The 17226-nt window shown below is 39.1% G+C and overlaps 1 protein-coding gene across 8 annotated transcripts in view; it reads right to left on the bottom strand.

The window, feature by feature from the left end:
- The window catches only part of SLC4A4 (solute carrier family 4 member 4), a 343382-nt gene that overhangs the window by 50088 nt on the left and 276068 nt on the right, over positions 1 to 17226 (bottom strand). For all 8 annotated transcript variants that reach the window (XM_038556290.1, XM_038556288.1, XM_038556289.1 and 5 more), the window contains one exon: positions 4130 to 4321. In XM_038556290.1, the coding sequence (XP_038412218.1) occupies positions 4130 to 4321 (192 nt within the window). The remainder of the gene's footprint in view (positions 1 to 4129; positions 4322 to 17226) is intronic.

Raw genomic sequence — 17226 nt, 5'->3', positions numbered from 1 at the left:
GAGATGGCATCTCTGTTGCATGCATATGATCACTCATTGGTATGGCACTCTGGAAGAACATTTCATGTCCACACCCTGAGCCAGCCATCTGCCACAGAAGATCACAGATGATGCTGTGATGCTCCCACAGAAAGCTTTGATGCCAAAAGCCTTTGACTAAAGACTTGAGGCTGATGTAGCAGACGAGTAACTGTATGGGGTAACAGTCTGATACACCCCTCTAAAAAGAATGTAGAGCACAAAGAAGACAGGCAATGCAGTACTGGTATTCCATTCGTGTTCCCCTCAGCATTAGGGTTCTCTAGATGTGCCCAATATACAAATTAACTTCCTGATAGACACAGGATAACAAACTCTTTTGCCTTAAGTGCTCACACTGATGGATTACAACTAGCTTCCTCAGGGAGAGAAGAATGGATAACTGACCCTGGTCTTGGCCAAGGTAATGACTGGCTAAACTAGGGGAATAGAAGTCTAAGTATAAGGGAAAGAGACTAGAGCAGGATAACCGAGGGGACCATGACCAGTTGAATTTGTTTAAAAAACAAAACAAAACTTAGGCAATTGCAATGAGTATCATCTTTTGTCACACCAGATCTATTTTGAACTCCTTGTCACCAGGCTCCCTGCCTTGGGAGACGGACTGTGTGGTTTGCAGTAGGTTCTCTTGCTCTCTAGCTGGGTTTAGCCTGGAGTAGCCTGGGAAGGCCATCAGAAGGAAAAGAGAGATCAAAGTATTTATTCTCATAGCTGGGACGCTGCATCAGGCTAGCTACATCCCTCAGCCCAAGGTCACTGCAGCTGCCAGGACAGTGTTTTCCACCCTTTGGTTGAGACTCTTCTGGGTTCCAGCAAACCACTCCCTTTGCGACACCTTTGGGCCAAGGATAGATAATAATAACTCCACAGTATGAGCACTGGACACTACACTCTCCCTTGTGGGCCCCCTAAACCTAAATGCACTTCTATAAATAATGCTTTTGGTAAACCCCTCAAGTCACCCCATCTGAGTGTATAATGTTTCCTGATGAGAATAGACTGATAGACCGAATATGATTTGAGATTTTGATTTGGGTGATTGGGAGGGTAGGTGATATTATTAGCTGAGATAAAGAATACAGGAACGTTCAAATGTGGAAAGAAAAACCACACGTTGAATTTGCTATATAATAACTGTGGCTCATCCACAGTGAGAGGCTGGTAGCAGTGCTAAATCAGACCTGCATAAAGATGGAGATAATAATTAATTTTTTTTAAATTTGTAAGTCCTGTTCATTGCTATAAGCTCTAGCTTAAAATGGAGAATTCATTTAATTTAGGAGATGGAGTCAGCAAACTCTCTTTAACATTACACAACACTAGAGCTCAAAAGGATGTTAATTGTCTTCTAGCTGAGCACTCATTTTATGGGTGTAGGAACGAAAGTCCACAGTTAGCTATCAAAGGGCACACTGTGAGTTAATGGCAGTGCTGGCACTACAATCTACAGCCTCCAGGTTCTCACATCTGTGCTTTTTCCACCAAATGCAGCATTTATCCCTACTTCACTCCACTCCACTAGTCATCCAGTATGGACTACTTAGTCTGTGTCCAGCCTTGTGCTAATTGATGTGAAGAATAAAATAGAAGTAAAGCAGTTCTCCAGCAGTTTACAGTCTTAATTGACTAACATACAAATGTTTAGAAATGAGAGTGCAGGGGATCCCTGGGTGGCGCAGCGGTTTGGCGCCTGCCTTTGGCCCAGGGCGCGATCCTGGAGACCCGGGATCGAGTCCCACATCAGGCTCCCGGTGCATGGAGCCTGCTTCTCCCTCTGCCTATGTCTCTGCCTCTCTCTCTCTCTCTCTATCATAAATAAATAAAAATTAAAAAAAAAAAAAAAAAAAAAAGAAATGAGAGTGCAAGAGAGAAATGGCTGGCCAGGCTAAAGGAAAACAGGATATCTTAGGATATCTTGGATGACAAGGGCACTGTCATCCAGCATTAGCATTTTAAGATTTTAGTGGTTTCATGTCAATTGTTTGTGTGAGAGAGGAAGTAGTGACAATTGGCTTGATTGTTGTCACAGTAATCGAGGACTGTCCAATTTACTGTGTTTAAGCATACACGTTTTATTTGAACATAATACATAAGCCTAAGAATCTATAAACCTATTGCTCTCTATCTATGGAGATCACCTTTCTAAATGAGAGTTTCAATCCAACTATATTTTGGCAAATGAGAGAGAAAAAAAGATGTTCTTACTACTCGTGCACATATGAATTTATGTATGTATTGCAATTATTTAGTTGTAAATATAAAGTGAGTAGGAGAAATAATGGTCTGAAAGCCTACACACCTCAACATTGCTCCTTAGAAATCAGTCACATATGTTTTCTCCTCCCTGTTTATTTTATGGTTGCTATACACAACTGTAAACTATGCTAAGAAACCTCTTCATAGGAATTATAACTGGAAATGCTATCATTATTCTGTCTTCACATGCTCACGACTTTCTTAGCAGCATTTATCAACCCTGAGACATGACCTGCTTGTGCTCTTATAAAGTGAAAATTCCTTTAAGTTTGTTTTCAATCTGGGAGTTATCGCTGGAAGAAAAAGGTGATGCCTACATGGGTAGTTGAAATGATCTCTATTATCTTAAGGCTGAAACAAGTTTATTTTGCAAATTACAACTTACATCTGTTTCACAAGTTTTCTACTTTTTACCGGCTATGTCTATATAATTTCAGGCTTTGGCAAGTGGAAGAGATAAAAAGGGTAATAATTCCCAAGGTGTGACAGAAAGAGAGAGAGAGAGAGAGAGAGAGAGAGAGAGGTCTAATGAATTAATAACTAAGAAGGAAAATTCTCAGTAGCAAGGAAGAAGTCGTCCCCAAGAAGATTAATAAGATTAATAATTTTATAAAAGAGACCCCATGGAGAGCCCTAGCCCTTCCTCTATGATTGGACACTGGACACAGTGAAAGGCACTGGCTATGAGCCAGGAGGAGGGCCCTCAACCAACCTTGCTGGTACCTGGTCCTGGACTTCCCAGCCTCCAGAACCATGAGAAATAAATTTCTGTGGTTTACAAGCTACCTAGTTTTTGGTATTTTGTTATAGCAGCCCAAACAGACTAAAAACAATTATTAACACTTCCCTTAATTTCCAATTTTATAAGAAAACCAAATTTTTACAAGAAAAAGTAAAAAAAAATCCTAGGTTAAACTGGATATATTATGTTTCATTCCATAGGAATTGAAAGAAAGGTATTTCAGCAACTGCATCTCATGTCTACTAAAATCTTTCCAAAAACAAAACACAAGGGGAGAGATTTCATGAGATTCCAGCTGCAAAGAGCAGCTCATTGATAAAAATCAAGTATAATCAAGATTACCTGGGAAATATCAACATCCTGAACACTGAGAATTGAACTGCAAAGCAAAGGATTATCTTAGTTTCACTCTGCAGCTTAAAAAACAAAATGCCATTAACTAAATGTTGGTCTTATCTTGTAGTCTGTCCATGAACCACAGTTTTGACTTCACGTTCACCCAAGCATATTAACGGGAGACAGGATGTCTGCACAACCCAGCTCAATTATCTGTTTTTCTCTACTACGGCATTCATCATTATGGGAAGGAAAATTTGGCTCAGATGACGCTCATATCTTATCCCAATACCGGTGTAACAACACAGTTTAAGTGTACTCCCACAGCCCATAATTCAACTACTAAATTACCAAAGTACAGCTCATGAATAAGAAATCCTACATCAAAACTCCTTGCTAATATGAAGAGTTTTTGCTTATGTACTTTAAAACTATGAATTTAAAGGGTCTTTTTCTTACTCATGCATTTGTAGATGCTAGAATACATCCCACCTTTTCCCTCAGTACAATAAGAATTATGATAGACTTTATGACAGAATTATGTGAGCAAAATCTTTGGAAGGCTTTTCAAAGCTCGACTGCAACTAGGTTAAAAATACATAATACGCATATGGACAAAGACTGGAAATCAATTTTTAAATGCACAAGACTGTATTGTGAAAGCTGAATTACAGGTGACTTTTTCATTCTGTAACACTGTATTATTGTTGGTACAGTATAAATTCAGTGAAAGTTATTTAAAGCTCAGGTACTTACCGTGGTTGGAAAATAACGGCTAGTTTTAAATTTTTTCAGAGCCATAGATGAGGTGTAGGTGCCCAAGAAGAGGATGAAAGACATGAGTGTGATATCAGGAACAAAATCACAGTTGTTCCCCACAAGCTTTCCTCCATATTTCAAACACTTCTTCGTTGACAAAAGTGCCCAGTCAAAGGTAGCATTATGGTACTAAAAAAGAAAAACATGAAAATTTTTCTAGAGAACATCAATACATCAAAAGCAGTATTTGATATTTGAAGGGTTATGTAGGGATTAGGCTAAAAGTCTCTGTAGAACAGTTGGCAGGTAACTACTGGAGGGTGAAACTTGATGAAGTGTTAATGCAATAACAGGTAAGGGAGGCCAGAGGCTAGCAATTATTGAAAATACAATGAAAATGATGCAATCCCTTACCTAGTTTGATCTATAGTCCTACAATCATCCATTTGTTCAACAGAAGCAAACCACAAAGTCGTTCTTTCCTGTCACCCTTCCTGAGAGTAAACTGAGACACACTAATATCCAAAATGTGAGACTCTCTGAAACACCTTTGTTGTTCAAAAACTACTTCCTTTGCAGTGCACAGCTTCTTTGGATTCAAGCTGATGGCCCTATGGTGAATGCTCTCTCAAAGTTTTACTGGGTTAACCATGAATTTACCCAGCACTTTTACAAAAGAGCTATTTCTTTTCTAAATAACTAGAGACTGGTGGCTTAAGGAATTAAACTATAAAAATGCTGATGGTTTTAGTTGCATACCCTGATAAAATACAGCTTTTGTTCTTGTTGACTCCAGGTCAGCTTCATGAGTATCCAGTATTGGAATATGCTGTAATGGGCTACGGAGTTGTGTGGAGGATGTCTAATCTATTCCTATATTATATGAGCTCAAGCTCATGAGTCAATTTTCAAATATTCTTCTATCTCATGAACTACTATGTTGTAAATACTTGTTTTTTTTTTAAGATTTTATATATTTATTTATTTATTTAAGATTTTATTTATTTATTCCTGAGAGACACACACAGAGAGAAGCAGACATAGGCAGAGGGAGAAGCAGGCTCCAAGCAGGAGCCCGATGTGGGACTTGATCGCAGGACTCCAGGATCGTGTCCCAAGCCAAAGGCAGACGCTTAAGTGCCGAGCCACCCAGGGCCCCAAGATTTTATATATTTATTTGACAGAGAGATGGAACACAAGTAGGGAGAGAAGGGGAGGGAGAGGGAGAAGCAGACTCTCCGCTGAGCGAGGAGCCCGATGTGGGGCTGGATCCCAGGATCCTGGAATCATGACCCGAGCCGAAGGCAGACACTTAACCAACTGAGCCACCCAAGCACCCCTTGTCAGTATCTCTATAGCAGCTAACTCCTGTTCCTATTTTCTGTTTCTAATATGCAGGAGAATTCTTCTGCTTACATAGTGGATGAGGTCAGGGCACTCATCCCCTAGCTGCTCAGAGTTTAAGCCCCTGCCAGCTCATACCTGCCTCCTTCTCTACAGAACCGTCTTCAGTCACGTAAGAGCTACCTCACCTAAAATGCTATGCCTTCTTGCAGCCACGTACAGATCAACACTAATGGGGGTGCTGACTAAAACTCCCCCTCAATGTTTTGAAATCATGTGTGATGGTATTTGGGAGGTGATTTGGTCATGAGAAAGGAACCTTCATGAATGAGATTCAGGCCTGTATAAAACAGACCCCAGAGAGCTGCTTTGTCTCATCTACCATATGAAGATACAATGAGAAGAAGGATGTCTATGAACTAGGAACTGGGTCCTCATCAGACACTGAATCTGCCATTGCCGTGGTCTTGGACTTCCTCTTTGGTCCAGGGCTAATGAGTATGTCATGTGCTAACAGGAGAGTTACTTGAGAATACCTGGCAAATAAATATGGAAAGATAAATTTCTCCTGTCCTTTGGGGCAAGAGTTAGTTCTACCTCACACCAAACACATCATCAATATCCTTTACTATTCAATGAATTTTTGTGATATAAGTAACCTGGTCATAAAAGATCACACATGTAAAAGAAGAATCTCTGACCAGAAAAAGTTCATATTTTTATAGAGCTCAATAGGTAAAGTGCTTACATAAGTCAATAAAAAAACTAAAACCTGGATCGTTCCCTGAAATCTTTTTTTTCAGTATTAAGCTTCAACTTATAAACAGCTGAATTACATAATTATTCTTTTATCAGACTCTTCTTCTGAGAGGTAATTAATCATGTCTCATCTTGTCTTTCAGATTTCTGCATTTGGATGTTTTTAGCAGAACACATTTAAAGTTTAGAGGTCATGATAGGCAACAGATTTCTTTAAGATCAGCAAAAATTTACCATAATATCACTTTAGCACTTTAATATCAACAGATTTCTTCTTTATAACACAAACAAGTAAGCTGTGTTAAGACAATCCCAACAGGCAATCTTTATTGATTTTCTGACAAAGATTGAGGATGAGGCAAAAAACAATACATGTGTACATAAAAATGATAGATATGTTTTCTCATTTACATCAACTTAATATGCCAATATCACTATTTTGTAAGCCTAAATAATTCTTTGAATCATCATATAGACAAGTTAGTCTCCAAACTATATAAGGACTTTAGTATAAAAGCTTTAGGCATCATGCACAGACATCTCAGGATATGTGTGTGTGTGTGTGTGTGTGTGTGTGTGTGTGTGTATATAGTTTCCCACTCCCATAAGTTTAACTCTAGCGAATAAATAGTTCTATTTAAGTATCACTGAAGATCTATAAAATCTTTAAAATTATTTTAAATTAAGTCTTTCAAATTTAAAATTTAAATCTTTAAAAAATTTTTAAAAGATTTTATTTATTTATTTGAGAGAAAGAGAATGAGTAGTGGGGAGGGGCAGAGGGAAAGAGAGAGAAGCAGACTCCCTGCTGAGCAGGAAGCCTGATGCAGGGCTCCATTCCAGGACTCTAAGATCATAACCTGAGCCAAAGGTATACGCTCAACCAACTGAACCACCCAGGTACCCATATTACTTGTGTTATTTCTGTGTTATTATTCCATATAAGCAGATATCAGTGAAGATTTACTCCTTAGGACTTCAGGCAACATTCATATCACCAAAAAAGCTGTAAGACAAAAGCCTCCTGAATGAAGCTCAGGGAAGAAAATGGCTTGTATAAGTGGTTATGGGTAAGATATAGTCCTATTTGGGATGTTGGTTTTTTTTTTTTTTTTTTTTAATTTTAGGACACTGAGGTGGCTCAGTTGGTTAAGTGTCTGCCTTTGGCTTAGGCCATGATCCCGGGGTAGTGAAATTGAGGCCCACATTGGTCTCTGATCAGCAGGGAGTCTGATGAAAGAGTACTATGAAGGTTACTATTATCACAATACAGAAGAGTACTCTCCTGTACACACGCAAACCACTCTGATCCCACTCAGTAAGTTATGGTGGAAAATGTACAGTCAAGTAACACGGGCTTCTAAAAGAGGGCAATATTGCGTTGGACGTATCCAGCATAGATGTTAAGTGACCTGAAAAAAGAAATCCCTGATCCCCTGAAATATCATGTAAGACGTTGTGTGCGTGAGTATGTCTCTGGGAAAAGCAACCACAGATGTCATTAGAATCTCAAAGGAAGCAATGATGCAAAGAAGCTTTAAAAGTACTGCTCTGGTGCTGTTATAAGTGAGATTATCCCATCCTCATAATAGACATTCTCTTTGTATGTCAACCACACTCACTTACTCTGAGAGCAAATTCACGATCCCAAGACTAACAATGATTTTCAACTCATCAGCAAATGTTCTCCAAATCAAGGAAAGATTCATTGTTTTATAACTACTTCTTGGTAAACTACATCCTGTTTGAATCCTCAGGGGCATTTTAAATTTAACATGTTGAAAACTAATTTCTAATCCCTCTTTAAATCCCATCCCCCTAGGACCCTGCCCATATCTGTTAATAGCAACTTCATCCTTTTAGATTCTAAAAACAGAAAACCTTGAAGTCATTGTTAATTCCTCTCTTTCTCACATGTCACATTATGGCAAAAATGATCTCAAAACGCATCCAAAACTAGGGGTGCCTGGTTGGCTCGGTTGATAGAAGATGTGACTCTTGATCTCAGGGATGTAGGTTTGAGCCCCATGCTGGGTGCAAAGATTGCTTAAAAATAAAATTTTTTTTTAAATTTATTTATCGGAGCACTTTGGTAGCTTACTGGTTGAATGTCTACCTCCACTCAGGTCATGATCCTGGGGTTCTGGGATTGAGTCCTGCATCAGGCTCCTCGCCGAGAGCCTGCTCCTCCCTCTGCCTATGCCTCTGCCTCTCTTTCTCTGCATCTCTCATGAATAAATAAATAAAACCTTTTTATAAAGTTTTAAAATTTTTCATTTATTTATTTGAGAGAGAGAGGAAGAGAGAGCATGAGCAAAGGTGGGGGGGATGAGGGAGAGAGAGAAGCAGACTCCCTGCTGATCAGAGACCAATGTGGGCCTCAATTTCACTACCCCGGGATCATGGCCTAAGCCAAAGGCAGACACTTAACCAACTGAGCCACCTCAGTATCCTAAAATTTAAAAAAAACAACATCCCAAATAGGACTACATCTTACCCATAACCACTTACACAAGCCATTTTCTTCCCTGAGCTTCATTCAGGAGGCTTTTGTCTTACAGCTTTTGTCCTTTATTCTTTATATGTGATCCCTACCCGCCTATGGCTTTGATCTTTATTTCCCATGCAGAATTATATACATCACAATTTACTGCTTACATCAAAAGTTTAAGAACAAAACAAGAGGGAACGTAATTTCAGAAGTCTCCTCTGTCAGAACTCTCAGAGCATGTTATCTCTATTTCTCATGACGCTTGTAACTTTCCATTGCAAGAACACTGTGGTTCTTCTGCACAGAGAGATGTCTAATGGGTCTGGAGACCTGGATCTAGAAGAGATGTCAGGTTTGAAGACATCAACTTAGAGGAAGGAGAAGAGTGTAAAACATCTAAGGTACCAACATAAAGGGAGATATCTCAAAAGATTATAAAAATGCTATAAGAATACTGTGTAAAAGGAAAGGTACACGAGAATGTTGAAAGTCAAGGGAGGAGGAAAGGGTCCTATGTGGAGGAAAGAGGAGAGAGTCTAGTGTTGCAAAGATGATTAAGGATGAAGACAGTAAAATCCGTTGTTTTTTTTCCTCAAATTTAACATGTTCATAACTAACTGAAAACTCCTAATGTTGAACACTGGAGGGAGATTCAAAGGAGAGAACTGAGTTGAGAAGTGAGATGAAAAAATTGAAAAAGTAATCCCAGACTATTTTTTCAAGAAACAGGAGAGTAAATAGGCTATAGCTTGTGAGCACTACAAGATCAAGGCAAGTTCTTTAGGGCTGATGAAGACTTCTACAGTGTTTATGTATGGATAAGAAAGAACCCAGCTATGGGAATGGAAGGAAGGAGGGCATGCTGGAAAAAAAAAGAATGGGGAAAGGAAAATGAAAGATTAAGTGAGAGAGAGACTGACTAGGGCTTTGGTAACTCTTTGTACCAGAGATGGGTAAAGGCAAGAAGTAACAGAAGTATAGGGTATGCAGACCAAAGGGACTGTGTGAGACTGGAAAAAAAAAAAAAAAGGAAAGAAGAACAGACCAAGACAGAGGCAGGGTTCAATTTATGATACATCAGGCTCCCAAAGAAATTTTAGTTAACTGAAATCATTCATCAAGATCCAACTGTTTAATATATTCAAGGAAGATGCCTACCAATTTATCTACCCTATTTATCTGGAGAACAAAATTGAAATAAAATAAACTTTAAATTGAAAGTTGCCAAAAAGGGAGGAGTTAAGATGGCAGAGTAGTTGGGGGACCCTAGGCTTGCCTGGTCCCTTGAACACAGCTAGAGCAACATCAAAACAGTGTGAACAACTAAGAAGTCTATCCGAGGATTCAGAAAAGAATCTGCGCAGTTGGATGGAGAGAACGTGTGAGGTCCGGAGATGTGAATGGAGAGAAAAGCTTCAGTGTTGCAAAAGGGAGGGAGTGCTTCTCATAGAGTGAAGTCAGGGAGAGAGGAGAGAGCAGGAGAGAGAGCAGCGCATGCTGTGGTGACGGGATCCCCTGGGTCGCCCTGGGAGAGATAGATCACCTTCCTGAAGTACATGTGGAACAGGGTATATTGCTTCTCCGGGGACAAAAGGCCTGCTGGGAGCCTCTGAGTGGCCATTCAATAGCAGGGGACAGAGGTGCACACAGAGGGCAGATAACCCAGTCCCAGCTTTTCACTGATTGTCATCATTGACTCCAGCCACTGTGTGTGTGTGTGTGTGTGTGTGTGTGTGTGTGTGTGTGTGTGTGTGTGTGGCGTGCCATGTGACTGCTTTCCTGGGACAGAACAGTGCTGGGCACATCACTATGAAGCTATCTTCCAGGGCAGAAGAGTAGTCCATGCCTTGACTGTTTGCTTTTCTGTGAAAGCCTCCTGAACAGCAGCAGCCACAGGTTTCCCTCCCCAACCAGCATAGTCAAGAGGGCAAGGCAAGGCGATGCCCTCTTCCACCAGCACACTCCCCCAAGCAGCACGGTCGGACTTCAGAGAGAAAAACAGCAGCTCCAGAGGAGGCTAGAGTCTCTTCTATACCAAATTCTGCCTGCCCTGCGCCCAGCAGGAACATCTTTACCAGGGCAGGTCTGACTGTGAACCCATGCTGTGGGCCTCCCTCCCAGAGGACCAACTCAGCCACTGCATGTACCAAGTCCACTGATCATAAGTGTTCCAAAGTGTCAGCTTCAGTTCTAATAAAAACAGGACCAGGTTATCTATCTATCTATCTATCTATCTATCTATCTATCTATCTTTCTTTCTTTCTTTCTTTCTCTCTCTCTCTCTCTCTCTCTCTCTCTCTCTCTCTCTCTTTCTTTCTTTCTTTCTTTCTATTCAGTCATTCATTCATTCTGGTCAGGATTATAGTTTTTTGCTCATCTGTTTGCTTTTTTGTTCTTTTTCCTTTTTTTCTTGGATCAAGCCTTTTTAAAAAAAAAAATAATAATAAGGGTAATCTTAACAAACAAATCAAAGCACACCTAGTTAAAGGTACAAACACTCCCCAATGTAAGCGAGGAGGAACTTTGTAGGGACTGACCTGTGGGAAAGAGCAGCCAAAACACAGGAGCAGAGTGTACACAGCATACACCAGAAATATTTCCTAAAGAGCCAGGCCCTGGACAGTGTATGACCCCTTCTTAATAGAGTATTACTCTCAGGAGCAAGAACATAACAAGCTTTCATAATACGCAAAAGACAGTAACCAAGACACAATGGCAGGATGGAGGCATTTTCCCAAAAGAGAGATCAAGAAGAAATCACAGTCTGGGATTCGCTCAAAACAAATATAAGCAATATGTCTGAACAAGAATTTAGATCAACAATTATAGGATTACTAGATGGACTTGAAAGAAGCATAAAAGACACCAGAGAAACCCTGGTGGCAGAGATAAAAAATACTCAGGCAAAAAAAAAAAAAAAAAAAAAAAGCAAGCTATAATCGAGAAGCAAAATCCACTAGATGTAATCACAAGGATTAAAAAGTAGAGGATCGGGGATCCCTGGGTGGCGCAGCGGTTTAGCGCCTGCCTTTGGCCCAGGGCGCGATCCTGGAGACCTGGGATCGAGTCCCACGTCGGGCTCCCAGTGCATGGAGCCTGCTTCTCCCTCTGCCTGTGTCTCTGCCTCTCTCTCTCTCTCTCTCTCTCTCTCTCTGGGACTATCATAAATAAATAAATAAATAAATAAATAAATAAATAAATAAGAGCAGAAGGAAAAGCCTGTCTTACGACGACATTTGAAAAAAAATAAAATAAAATAAAAAATAAAAAAATAAAAAGTAGAGGATCAAAAAAAAAAGAAGTAGAGGATCAATAGGTGATATAGAGGATAAAATTATGGAAAATAATGAAGCTGAAAGAAGAGGGAAAGAAAATTATTAGATCATGAATATAGACCTAGGGAATTCAGTGATTCCACAAAGCACAATAAAATTTATATCATAGGAATCCCAGAAAAAGAGTGGGAATACAGGGCAGAAGGTTTATTTGAACAAATTATAGCTGACAACTTCCCTAATCTGGGAAGGAAAGAGGCATTCAAGTCCAAGAGGCACAGAGAACTCCCCCTCATGATCAACAAAAACAGGTCAACACCACAACATATCACAGTGAAACTTGTAAAATACAAAGACAGAGAATTCTGAAAGCAGCTAGAGACAAAAGGTCCTTAACTATAGGGTAAACACAGCTCTGTCCACACAGAGCTGGCAGGCCAAGAAGGAGTGGCATGATGTATTCAATCTGCTAAATGGGAAAATATGCAGCCAGGAATACTTTATCGAGCAAGGCTATCACTCAGAACAGAAGGAGAGATAAAGAGTTTCTAAGACAAGTAAAAACTGAAGGAGTTCGGGAACACTAAACCAGCTCTGCAAGAAATATTAAAGGAGACCCTTTAAGTGGGAAAGAGAGACCAACAGAAACAAAGACTAGAAAGGAACAGAGAAAATCTACAGGAACAGCAACTTTACAGGTAGTACAATGGCTATATTCATATCTATCAATAATTACTCTGAATGTAAATGGACTGAATGTTCCAAACAAAAGATAGAGGGTATCAGAGTAGATAAAAAAGCAAGACCTATAGATATGCCGCTAACAAGGGACTCATTTTAACCCCCCAAAGACACCTCTAAATTGAAAGTGAGTGGGTGGAGAACCATCTATCACGCTAATAGACATCAAAAGAAAGCTGGAGTGGCCACACTTGCATCAGACAAACTAGATTTTAAACCAAAGACTGTAATAAGAGATGAAGAAGGCACTATATCATAATAAAGGGGTCTATCCAACAAGAAGACCTAAAGCTTGTAAATATTTATGCTGCCAACTTGGGAGCGGCCACATATAAAAATTGATTAATGACAAGCTTAAAGAAACTCATTGATAATAATACAATGATAATAGGAAATGTTAACACCTCACTCACAGCAATGCACAGATCATCTAATCAGAAGACCAACAAGGAAACAAGGCCTTTGAATGATACACTGAACCAGATGGACTTAACAGATATATCAGAGTATTTCATCCTAAAGCTGGAGAACACACATTCTTTTCGAGTGCACATAGAATATTCTCCAGAAGAGATCACAAACTGGGTCACAAATCAGGTCTCAACAAGTACAAAGGGACACCTGGCTGCCTCAGTGGTTGAGCGTCTGCCTTTGGCTCAGGGCGTGACCCCAGGATCCAGGATCAAGTCCCGAATCGGGGTCCTTCCAGAGAGCTTGCTTCTCCCTCTGCCTGTGTCTCTGCCTCTCCCTCTCTCTCTCTCTCTCTCTCTCTCTGTCTCATGAATAAATAAATAAAATCTTAAAAAAAAAACAACAAGTACAAAAAGACTGAGATCATATCAAACATTACCAGACCACAGTGCTATGAAACCTGGAAGTCAACCACAAGAAAAAAATTGCAAAAACCACAAATACATGGAGGTTAAAGAACATCCTGCTAGGGGCACCTAGATGGCTCAGTCAATTAAGCATCTGCTTTCAGCTCAGTTCATGATCTCAGGGTCCTGGGATCAAGCCCCATGCCTGCTTCACCCTCTCTCTCTGCCCTCCCCACCACTCTCCCTTGGCTCATGTGCTTGTTCTTTCATCCCCCCCACCCCAATAAATAAATAAATAAATAAATAAATAAATAAATAAATAAGATCTAAAAAAAAAATTCCTACTAAAGAATGAATGGGTTAACCAGAAAATTAAAGTAAAAAAAAAATACATGGAAGCAAATGAAAATGAAAACATGACAGTCCAAAACCTTTGGGTTGCAGCAAAGGCAGTCATGAGAGGGACATATATAGCAATGCAGACCTTCCTCAAGAAGCAGGAAAAGCCTCAAGTACACAACCTAACCTTACACCTAAAGGACCTGGAAAAAGAACAACAAATAGAAAATAAAGCCTAAAATCAGCAGAAGAAGGGACATAATTAAGATTAGAGCAGAAATAAATGATGCAGAAATTTTAAAAAGTAGAACAAATCAACAAAACTAGAACTGGTTCTTTGAAAGAATTAGCAAAATTGATAAACCCCTAGCCAGCCTTATCAAAAAGAAAAGAGAGAGGACACAAATACATAAAATCATGAATGAAAGGGAGAGATCACAACCAACACTGAAGAAATACAAACAATTATAAGAGACTATTATTAAAAAATATATGTGAACAAATTAGGCAATCTGGAAGAAATGGATAATTCTTAGGAACACATAAACTACCAAAACTAAAACAGGAAAGAAACAGGAAGTTATTACAGCAAAGATATTGAATCAGTAATCAAAAGTCTCCCAACAAAGAGTCCAAGGCTAAATGGATTCTCAGGGAATTCTACCAAACATTTAAAGAAGAATTAATAACTATTCTTCTGAAGCTATTCCAAAAAAATAAAAATGGAAGGAAAACTTCCAAACTATGAGCCCAACATTACCTTGATTCCAAAACCAAAGACCCCAATAAACAGAATTACAGACCAATATCCATGATGAACATGAATGCAAAAATTATTAACAGTACATTAAAAGGACTAAAAGGATTTTTCCACCATGATCAAGTGGGATCTATTCCTGGGCTGCAGGGGTGGTCCAATATCCATCAATCAATTAACATGATACACCACATTAATAAAAAAAAAAAAAGAACCATATGATCTTCTCAAAAGATGCAGAAAAAGCATTTGACAAAATACAGCACCCATTCTTGATAAAAATACTCACAAAAGTAGGGATAGAAGGACCATACCTCAACATCATGAAGGCCATATACAAAAGACCCATAGCTAATATCATCCTCAATGGGGAAAAACTGAGAGCTTTTCCCTGTCAGGAACATGACAGGGATGTCCACTCTCACCACTGTTGTTCAACATAGTACTAGAAGTGCCAGTCTCAGCAATCAGACAACAAAAAGAAATACAAGGCATCCCAACTGGCAAAGAAGCCAACTTTCACTCTTTGGAGACAACCTGATACCTTACATTTCAAGCCCAAAAGAGTTCACCAAAAAATAGCTAGAAAATAATACATGAATTCAGCAAAGTCATAGGATATAAAATCAACATACAGATATCTGTTGCATTTTTATACAATAGTAAGGAAGCAGTAGAAAGAGAAATCAAGGAATCAATCCCATTTATAATTGCACCAAAAACCATAAGATACCTAAGAAAAAACCTAACCAAAGAGGTAAAAGATCTGTACACTAAAAACTATAGAACTCTTATGAAAGAAATTGAAAAGGACACAAAGAAATGGAAAAAGCATTCCATGCTCATAGTTTGAAATAACAAATATTGTTAAAATGTCCATATTACCCCGAACAAGCTACAGATTCAATGCGATCCCTATAAAAATAACACCAGCATTTTTCACAGAGGTAGAACAAATAATTTAATAGTCACAGTAATACTTAAAACAAAAAGCAAAACAGTGGCATCATAATCCTAGACTTCAAGCTGTACTACAAAGCTGTAATCATCAAGACAGCGTGGTACTGGCACAAAAGCAGACACATAGATCACTGGATTGGAGTAGAGAAGCCCGAAATGGACCCTCAACCATATGGTCAACTAATCTTCAATAAAGCAGTAAAGAATATCCAATGGAAAAAAGTCTCTTCAACAAACAGTGCTTAGAAAACTAGACAGTAACATGCAGAAGAATGAAACTGGACCACTTTATTACACCATACACAAAAATAAATTCAAAAGACCTAAATGTAAGACAGGAAAGCATCAAAATCCTACGGGAGAAAACAGGCAGCAACCTCTTTGACCTCGGCCACAGCAATTTCTTGCTAGACATGTTTCCAGAGGAAAGGGAAACAAAAGTAAAAAAAGTAAAAATGAACTACTGGGACCTCATCAAGATAAAAAGCTTCTGTATAGTGAGGGAATCAATTAAGGAAACTAAAAGGATGGATGGAGTGGGAAAAGATATTTGCAAATGATATATCTGATAAAGGATTAGTATCTAAAATATATAAAGAACTTACACAACTCAATACCAAAAAACAAGACAAGCCAACCCAATTAAAATATGGGCAGAAGATGGGACACATGGGTGGCTCAGTGCTTAAGCATCTGCCTTCAGCTCAGGGTATGATCCTTCTGCCTGTGTCTCTGCCTCTCTGTGTCTCTCGGGAATAGATAAATAAAATATATTTTTTTAAATGGGCAGAAGAGAAACAGATACTTCTCCAAAGACATCCAGATGGCTAACAGACACATGAAAAGATGCTCAACATCACTCAGCATCAGGGAAATACAGATCAAAATCACAATGAGCTACCACCGCACACCTGTCAGAATGGCTAAAATTAACAACTCAGGAAACAACAGATGTTGGTGAGGAGATGTAGAGAGAGGGGTCTTTTGCACTGCTGGTGGGAATGCAAACTGCTGCAGCCACTGCGGAGAACAGTATGGAGGTTCCTCAAAAAGTTAAAAATATTACCTATTACCTAACAATTGTGCTACTAGGCATTTACCCCAAAAATACAAAAATGCTGAATCAAAGGGGCACCTGCACCCCAAAGTTTATAGTAGCACTATCAACAATAGCCATATTATGGAAGAGACCAAATGTCCATCTATCATCTATCGATGAATGGATAAAGAAGAGGTAGGGTGTGTATATATGAATATATACACATATATATATACACACATATATACACACACATACATATATACACATATACACATACACACATATACATGTAATGGAATATTAACCATCAAGAAGAATGAAATCTTGCTATTTGCAAAAATGTGGATGGAAATAGAGTGTATTATGCTAAGCGAAATAAGTCTGTCAGAGAAAGGCAGATATATGATTTCATTCATATGTAGAATTTAAGAAAACAAATAGATGAATAGGGAAAGGGAAGGAAAAATAAGATAAAAATAGAGGGAGACAGACCTTAAGAGACTCTTAAAACAAACTGGGAGTTGCTGGAGGGGCGGTGGGTGAGGGTATGGGCTAAATGGGCAATGGG

The sequence above is a fragment of the Canis lupus genome, chromosome 13 (genome assembly GCF_011100685.1).
Source record: "Canis lupus familiaris isolate Mischka breed German Shepherd chromosome 13, alternate assembly UU_Cfam_GSD_1.0, whole genome shotgun sequence".
Classification (NCBI taxonomy): Eukaryota; Metazoa; Chordata; class Mammalia; order Carnivora; family Canidae; genus Canis; species Canis lupus.
Note: the sequence above shows the minus strand (reverse complement) of the source record. Positions and strands in the feature narration are given on the sequence as shown.